Here is an 8906-nt window from a genome sequence, read left to right on the forward strand (position 1 = left end):
CAGATTTAACTGGTTGAACAATGGGTGTTGCACTGATGATATCAGTTTTCTTGCTTCTAGCAGGTAAGCTAAGCGATGCTAAACTTACTGTTGATTTCCCAATGTTTTTAATACCTACAAGTTGTGGGTTCAGTGAATACTCTGAGTGCATGTCTGGCAAACGTTTTTCTTAAAAGAACCCCACAATTTCTCTCTGATTCTTCCCCTCTTGACTCAGCATTTGGTTATCCTCACAGTATATGGAATAGCACACTTGCATCATTCCATTTAAAATCATTCAGTTCTGAAAAAGGTCCTAAAAACATTAAGGAACATTATTGAGGCTAGATTTGTGACACTTTTAGCAATATCATTAAAAATGACTGCATTAAAAAAATATTCACACAGAAGGAATAACAGGTAAAGGTTGCCATATATCAAAATGTGGCTAACGGTGATACCTTTATTTGCCATAATTAATTTTGGCAAAACATTTATACAGCATGGTCATAAGTTTACCTAGGCTGCACCGTTAAAGTTTCAATACTTGAACTATGTCATATCTCATGACATTGCTTGTTATAGAAAAAATGTGCTAAACAACAATTATATTTCACTAGCTTGACCCACGTCAAGCTAGTGAAAGTGCAGCTAGAAAGTGCAGCTAGAGCTGCACTATAAGGACTAAAGAGCCGCAGGTTCGACCCTGACCTAGGAGAACAAAAAAAAGCAAAGAAAAAAAAAGCACATGTTTTATAAGAATAACTCGAGTCAACTACAGCATTATACAGAAACAATCCATATGTCCCAATCAGGGCAACTTGGAAGTCCCGTTGCATTCCAACATACGACTTTGGTTCCTAAGATCACAAAAGAACTCAAATGCCTCCTAATACTGATAACCTGATTAATAGAAAGTAGTCAAGAAAATGGAATTTACTGAACATAGAAAGGGATATATATGTGTGTACAACAAACAGGAAGAATTTATTTGGAAAAATGAAAAATTTCTGGAAAAAAGCAAATAATCTTTTGGCAGTTGGAGAATAAGGGATGCAAAAAATGTATGTCAAAACAACTAGAATAACTATCACATGTTGCAAAACCACGACAGCTGCACCAACAACGATGATGGCAAATTCACCAACCACAATGGACACAACAACATCCATGACTGCAGCTCCAACAACCACAGAAGCAGCTCCAACAACTACAACAGCTGATACAACCACCACTGCAGGTACAACAACCACGACTGGAGCTCCAACAACAACAACAGCCGCTCCAACAACCAGCACTGCAGCTCCAACAACCACAACAGCAGCCCCAACAACCACAACAGTAGCACCAACAACCACAACTGCAGCTCCAACAACCACGACTTCAGCTCCAACTACCACAACATCGGTAACAGCAGCCACGACTGCAGCTCCAACAACCACAACTGATGCTCCAACGATCACGACTGCAGCTCCAACAACCACAACAGCCGCACCAACAACCACGATTGCAGCTCCGACAACCACAACTGCCGCCCCAACAACAACGACAGCCACACCAACAACCAAAACTGGAGCTCCAACAACCACGACTGCAGCTGAAACAACCACAACAGCCTAACTTTTGTTTGCATTTTCTAATACTCACCAGAAGTTACTGATATTGTCTCAGGAACTATTTGGATGGTGAAATTAATGCTGGAACTGTTAATAGCATCTCTTAAAGCTTGAACAATAGTAATATTATCTGGGACTTGTGCATTGGGAATTGTTTGATTGAACACAAGCTCCACCAATGCCTCAGTTCTATCCACTCGTTTTTGGACTATAACAGATCTGTGTCATGAAAGAGAGTGAGTCAGATGTTAGATGTCACTTTTAACATTCAATATGAAATTTAATAAATAAGTAATTGAGGAAAGTAACTTAATTACTGTTAAAAAAATCTTTTTTACCTGAACCGAATGACAATGGCACGGATGAAGTAAGGAAATTTTGCTTTGTATATTCTATCACACTGCAAAAAATTAACACAAAAAGAAAATTTAAACATGGTGAAACAACTTCAAAATTACATTATCTAAAAACCCTTATTTAAAATATATGATTTGAAATACATATATCTTTTGCTTCTAGATTTGTTCTCTTGATACTGTTTCAGTCAACATGTAATTTGTATTAGGTTCAAATATTACTCACCGTCTCTTCAACTCGTTTTTTGCGATCTTGATATGTACTGCTGTTGGGGTCTTCGAGATCAGGTACATATGGTTCAAGGAACTGTAGAAACAGAGTAATTTGGACAGGTCCAGTTGGTGCTTTTGTAGTTGGGATAGTGGTTGGAGTTGCTGCAACTGTTGTTGTAGTTGCAGTTGTTTCTAGTGGAGTGGCTGTTGTTGGAGCAGTGTCACTGATGTTGATGGAGGCCCTTTCGATGTCAAAGCCGCTCACATTTGAGGCTTGACCGATCAAAACATTCCTAATATCAGTGTAATTTGGGACAGAAAAGTTTACAAACTGAAGTTCCATGGTGTTGATGACTGATCCCTTCCTGCAAATGCAGAAGCACAAGTTATTGTTTTGAATATTAGCTTTTTAGATCAGTGCCCTACATGATATGTCAAAATATGTAAATTACCTGAAGCTCACCACATCCAAGGAGACAAAGGAAAAGGGGAAGGCCTTTCTGTAAACAGGTTCAATCTACACACACAAAAGAGATTTTCTTAAAACTATTTTTTCTGTTGTATTTTTTTAATTTATTAAAGGGCATTAACCTAATACTAAGAGGAAATTAATTTCACAAAGGATTTTGGGAAAAACAGTTACTGACCTGTGTCTTTATCACTAAAGATCGACTTGTAAAGGCTGCAGATGATGAATTCAACAAGTCTGTTTCAAATTTGCTCTGAAGTGATCTGAATGTGACATATCTCATTACTGTATCCCTGCCAGTTGTTGGAGGGATTGTTGTGTTTTGAACTGCTGTTGTGGTTGATGAAGGCGAGGTCATGGTGAATGGAAGGTCAGTGGTGGAGGGCGGGGTTTTGGTGGTTGATGGGGAAGGGGCCGTCACTGTTGGAGGTGCAGTCGTGGTTGTTGTTGCGGCTGTTATGGTTGTCAGAGATGCTGTTCTGGTTGTTGGAGCTGTGGTTGTTGGTGTTGCTGTTCTGTTTGTTGGAGCTGCAGTAATGGTTGTTGGTGCGGTGGTTATTGATGTTGGAACTGTAGTTGTGGTTTTTGGAGCAGGTGCTGTGTGTTGGTGGACTGATTCTGTTGTTGGGCTTATGGTTGTTGGTGCGGTGGTTATTGATGTTGGAACTGTAGTTGTGGTTGTTGGAGCTGCTGTTGTGTTTGTTGGAGCTGATGTTGTGTTTGTTGGAGCTGCAGTTGTGGTTGTTGGTGCAGCTGTTGGTGTTGGTGCGTGGTGTTGTGGTTGTTGGAGCTGCAGTTTGTGGTTGTTGGAGCTGCAGTCGTGGTTGTTTGTGCTGTTTGGTTGTTGGTGCTTGTTGTGGTTGTTGCAGCTGTGGTTGTGGTGCGGCTGTTTGTGGTTGGTGCTGCATGTTGTGTTGTTGTGCTGCAGTTGTGGTTGTTGGAGCTGCAGTTGTGGTTGTTGGTGCAGCTGTCGTGGTTGTTGGCTGCAGTCATGGTTGTTTGTGCATGTGTTGTGGAGCTGTGTTTTGTTGGAGCTGCAGTCTGTTGTGGTTGTTGGAGCTGCAGTTGTGGTTGTTGGAGCTGCTGTTGTGGTTGTTGGAGCGGGTGTAGTGGTTGTTGGAGCTGAAGTCGTGGTTGTTGTGTGCTGGGGTTGTTGTGCTGTGTTGTGGTTGTTGGAGCTGCAGTTGTTGTGTGGCCTGTTGTGGTTGTTGGTACGGCTGTTGTGGTTGTTGGTGGGGCTGTTGTGGTTGTTGGAGCTCAGTTGTGTGTTGTGTGTTGTGGTGCTGTGTGGTTGTTGGTGCACCTGTTGTGGTTGTTGGAGCTGCAGTTGGTTGTTGGTGCTGTTGTGGTTGTTGGTGCTGCTGTTGTGGTTGTTGGAGCTGCAGTTGTGGTTGTTGGTGCAGCTGTGTTGGAGTTTGAGCTGCTGTTGTGGTTGTTGGTGCGGCTGTTGTGGTTGTTGGAGCTGCAGTCGTGGTTGTGGGTGCGGTTGTTGCTGTTGTTGGAGCTGCAGTGTGGTTGTGGAGCTGTTGTGGTTGTTGTGAGCTGCAGTGTTGTTGTGCTGTTGTGGTTGTTGGTGCTGCTGTTGTGGTTGTTGGAGCTGCAGTCGTGGTTGTTGGTGCAGTTGTTGTGTTGTTGGAGCTGCAGTTGTGGTTGTTGGCGTGCTGTTGTGGTTGTTGGAGCTGCAGTTGTGGTTGTTGGAGCTGCAGTTGTGGTTGTTTGTGCTCCAGTCGTGGTTGTTGGAGCTTCAGTTGTGGTTGTTGGAGCGCTGTTGTGGTTGTTGGAGCTGCAGTTGTGGTTGTTTGCGGCTGTTGTGGTTGTTGGAGCTGCAGTTGTGGTTGTTGGAGCTGCAGTTGTGGTTGTTGGTGCGGCTGTTGTGGTTGTTGGAGCTGCAGTTGTGGTTGTTGGTGCGGCTGTTGTGGTTGTTGGAGTTGTTTGTTGGTGCTGCAGTCGTGGTTGTTGGTGCGGCTGTTGTGGTTGTTGGAGCTGCAGTTGTGGTTGTTGGTGCGGCTGTTGTCGTTGTTGGAGCTGCAGTCGTGGTTGTTGGCAGTCTGTGGTTGTTGGAGCTGCAGTTGTGGTTGTTGGTGGCTGTTGTGGTTGTTGGTGCTGCAGTCGTGGTTGTTGTGCTGTTGTGTTGTTGGACCTGCAGTCGTTGTTGTGGGCTGTTGTGTGTAGGAGCTGCAGTCGTGGTTGTTGGGCTGTTGTGGTTGTTGGTGCTGCTGTTGTTGTTGGAGCTGCAGTCGTGGTTGTGGGGCTGTTGTGGTTGTTGGAGCTGCAGTCTGGTTGGTGCCCTGTTGTGGTTGTTGGAGCTGCAGTCGTGGTCGTTGGAGGCTCTGTTGTGGTTGTTGGTGCTGCTGTTGTGGTTGTTGGAGCTGCAGTCGTGGTTGTGGGTGCGGTTGTTGCTGTTGTTGGAGCTGCAGTTGTGGTTCGTGCTGTTGTTGTTGTTGGAGCTGCAGTTGTGGTTGTTGGAGCTGCAGTTGTGGTTGTTGGAGCTGTTGTGGTTGTTGGTGCTGCTGTTGTGGTTGTTGGAGCTGCAGTCGTGGTTGTTGGTGCGGTTGTGGTTGTTGGAGCTGCAGTTGTGGTTGTTGGAGCTGCAGTTGTGGTTGTTGGTGCGGCTGTTGTGGTTGTTGGAGCTGCAGTTGTGGTTGTTGGTGCTGGTGTGGTTGTTGGCGGCTGTTGTGGTTGTTGGTGCTGCAGTCGTGGTTGTTGGTGCGCTTGTGGTTGTTGGAGCTGCAGTTGTGTGTTGGAGCGGTTTCTGTTGTTGGAGCTGCAGTTGTGGTTGTTGGAGCTGCAGTTGTGGTTGTTGGAGCTGCAGTTGTGGTTGTTGGTGCGGCTGTTGTGGTTGTTGGAGCTGCAGTTGTGGTGTTGGAGCGGCTGTTGTGGTTGTTGGAGCTGCAGTTGTTGTTGTTGGAGCTGCAGTTGTGGTGTGGTTGGAGCAGCTGTTGTTGTTGGTGGCTTGTGGTTGTTGGACTTGCAGTGTGGTTGTTGGAGCTGCATTGTGTTGTTGGTGCGTGTGGTTGTTGGAGCTGCAGTTGTTGGTTGTTGGCGGCTGTTGTGGTTGTTGGAGCTGCACTTGTGGTTGTTGGAGCGCTGTTGTGGTTGTTGGAGCTGCAGTTGTGGTTGTTGAGCTGCAGTTGTGGTTGTTGGAGCTGCAGTAGTGGTTGTTGGTGCGGCTGTTGTGGTTGTTGGAGCTGCAGTTGTGGTTGTTGGAGCTGCAGTTGTGGTTGTTGAGGCGGCTGTTGTGGATGTTGGAGCTGCAGTGTGGTTGTTGGTGCGGCTGTTGTGGTTGTTGGAGCTGCAGTTGTGGTTGTGAGCTGCAGTTGTGGTGTTGGTGCGCTGTTGTGGTTGTTGGAGCTGCAGTTGTGGTTGTTGGTGCTGCAGTTGTGGTTGTTGGAGGTCAGTTGTGGTTGTTGGTGTGGCTGTTGTGGTTGTTGGAGCTGCAGTCTGTTTGTGCGCCTGTTGTGGTTGTTGGCGCAGTCGTTGTTGGTGGTTGTTGGAGCTGCATTGTGGTTGTTGGCGGCTGTTGTGGTTGTTGGTGCGCTGTTGTGGTTTTTGGATATGTAGTTGTGGTTGTTGGAGCTGCAGTTGTGATTGTTGTTGCGGCTGTTGTGGTTGTAGCAGCTGTTGTGGTTGTTGGTGCTGTTGTGGTTGTTGGAGCAGCTGTTGTGGTTTGTTGGCTGTTGTGGTTGTTGGAGCTGCAGTCGTTGTTGTTGGGCGGCTGTTGTGGATGTAGGAGCTGCAGTCGTGGTTGTTCGGTTGTCTGTTGTGGTTGTTGGAGCTGCAGTCGTGGTTGTTGAGGCGGCTGTTGTGGTTGTTTGTGCTGCTGTGGTTGTTGGAGCTAGTTGGTTGTTGGTGCGGTGTTGTTGTTGTTGGAGCTGCAGTCGTGGTTGTGGGTGCCTGTTGTGGTTGTTGGAGCTGCAGTTGTGGTTGTTGGTGCGGCTGTTGTGTGTTGGTGCTGCTGTTGTGTTGTTGGAGCTGCAGTCGTGGTTGTTGGGTGCGGTTGTTGTGTTGTTGGAGCTGCAGTCGTTGTGTTGTGAGCTGCAGTTGTGGTTGTTGGAGCTGCAGTTGTCTTTGTTGGAGCTGCAGTCGTTGTTGTTGAGGCGGCTGTTGTGGATGTTGGAGCTGCACTTGTGGTTGTTGGAGCGGCTGTTGTGGTTGTTGGAGCTGCAGTTGTGGTTGTTGGAGCTGCAGTTGTGGTTGTTGACGGCTGTTGTGGTTGTTGGTGCTGCAGTCGTGGTTGTTGGAGCTGCTGTTGTGGTTGTTGGAGCTGCAGTCGTGGTTGTTGGGAGCTTAGTTGTGGTTGTTGGCGCTGTTTGTGGTTTGGTGCGTGTTGTGGTTGTTGGACGCTGTTGTGGTTGTTGGAGCTGGTTGTGGTTGTTGGCTGCAGTTGTGGTTGTTGGAGCTGTTGTGGTTGTTGGAGCGGCTGTTGTGGTTGTTGGAGCTGCATTGTTGTGGTTGTTGGAGCTGCAGTTGTGTTGTTTGAGCTGCAGTTGTGGTTGTTGGTGCAGTCGTGGTTGTTGGTGTCTGTGGTTGTTGGTGCGGCGTTTGTGGTTGTTGGAGCTGCAGTTGTGGTTGTTGGTGCGGCTGTTGTGGTTGTTTTAGCTTAGTCGTGGTTGTTGTGCTCAGTTGTGGTTGTTGGAGGTTCTGTTGTGGTTGTTGGTGTGGCTGTTGTGGTTGTTGGAGCTGCAGTCGTGGTTGTTGAGGCGGCTGTTGTGGTTGTTGGAGCTGCAGTCGTTGTTGTTGAGCGGCTGTTGTGGATGTTGGAGCTGTTGCGGTTGTTGGAGCTGCTGTTGTGGTTGTTGGAGCTGCAGTTGTAGTTGTTGGAGCGTGTGTAGTGGTTGTTGGAGCTGCATTCGTGGTTGTTGATGTTGTGGTTGTTGGTGCGGCTGTTGTGGTTGTTGGTGGCTGTTGTGGTTGTTGGAGCTTGCAGTGTTGTTGTTGGTGCGTCTGTTGTGGTTGTTGGAGCTGCAGTCGTGGTTGTTGGTGCAGCTGTTGTGGTTGTTGGAGCTGCAGTCGTGGTTGTTGGCGGCTGTGTGTGTTGGGTTGTTGTGGTTGTTGGAGCTTCAGTCGTTGGTTGTGGGTGCGGTTTTGGTTGTTGGAGCTGCAGTCGTGGTTGTGGGCGCTGTTGTGGTTGTTGGAGCTGCAGTCATGGTTGTTGGCGTGTGTTTGTTGTTGCAGCTGTTGTGGTTGTGGGGGCTGCTGTTGTGGTTGTTGGAGCTGTGTTGGAGCTGCAGTGTTTGTTGGCTGTTGTGGTTGTTGGAGCTGCAGTCGTGGTTGTTGGAGGGTCAGTCGTCGTTGTTGTTGGCAGTTGTGGATGTTGGGCTTGTGTTTGAGCTGCAGTCGTGGTTGTTGGAGCTTGTTGTGGTTGTTGGAGCTGTTGTTGTTGTTGTGGCTGTTGTGGTTGTTGGAGCTGCAGTCGTGGTCGTTGGAGGTACAGTCGTCATTGTTGCATCTGTAGTTGGAGCTGTAGTTGTCGTAGTTGGATAAGTATCACTGACAGTGATGGAGTCTGTGTCAATGTCAAAACCTGTCACAATTGAAGCTTGATTGATCAAAACATCTCTAATCTCAGTGTCATCTGGAACCGGTGACTCAAATTGAAGCTCCATTGTGTTGATGACTGATCCCTTCCTTTAAATGAGACACAAATTATAGTTTTTGAATATTTAGGGCTTTAGGTCAGTGCTCTTAACATCAAATGTCAAAATAATGAAATTACCTGAAGTTGATAACGGCCAAGGAGCGAAACGAAGGAAATGCCATTTTGTAAGCAGGTTCAATCTGTAGTCACAAAACGATTTTCTTAAAACAATGTTTATGTGTTTGTAAAAGTGACAAATTGTGCAGCAAAATATCAAAAAAGGAGACATATTAAAAGAGGAAATCTAAGAACTTTCCCTCTATAGTGAGTAGTTTTGATGGTTCAGTCCAAAGACAGGACTTGCGTATTCCTAGAAGTTTTTATCTGTTCCACAGTAGGCAAGCAGTGTTAACACAGTCTAGATAACAGTGAAAAATTACCTGTTTCTTGATTGAATGCAGATCGCTTTTTAAAAGCTTCAGACGAAAGATCTGACAGGTCACTTGTAAAAGTGCTTTGTATGGATCGGAAAACAACATATCTAGTCGTTGTGGTTGGTGCAGGTGTCGTGTTGTTGGTCGGCTGTTGTGGTTGTTGGAGGGTGTTGGTTGTTGGAGCTGCTGTTGTGGTTGTTGGAGCTGCAGTTGTGGTTGTTTGCTGTGGTTGTTGGAGCTGCTGTTGTGGTTGTTGGTGTT

The 8906-nt window shown here is 46.6% G+C and overlaps 1 protein-coding gene across 1 annotated transcript; it reads right to left on the minus strand.

Annotated features, from left to right (window-relative positions):
• Positions 1 to 1597: 1597 nt before the first annotated feature.
• On the minus strand, positions 1598 to 3229 carry LOC121813617. The gene is made up of 5 exons (XM_042217490.1): positions 2812 to 3229; positions 2617 to 2681; positions 2178 to 2529; positions 1934 to 1995; positions 1598 to 1814 (listed from the first exon to the last, which is right to left on the minus strand). Exons 1-5 carry the CDS (start codon positions 2989 to 2991, stop codon positions 1616 to 1618), a joined length of 858 nt encoding a protein of 285 aa, XP_042073424.1. The 5' UTR covers positions 2992 to 3229; the 3' UTR covers positions 1598 to 1615.
• Between the last annotated feature and the right edge of the window lie 5677 nt (positions 3230 to 8906).

This window comes from Haplochromis burtoni, unplaced genomic scaffold (assembly GCF_018398535.1).
Source record: "Haplochromis burtoni strain Fernald_Lab_line unplaced genomic scaffold, NCSU_Asbu1 Contig_2069, whole genome shotgun sequence".
Classification (NCBI taxonomy): Eukaryota; Metazoa; Chordata; class Actinopteri; order Cichliformes; family Cichlidae; genus Haplochromis; species Haplochromis burtoni.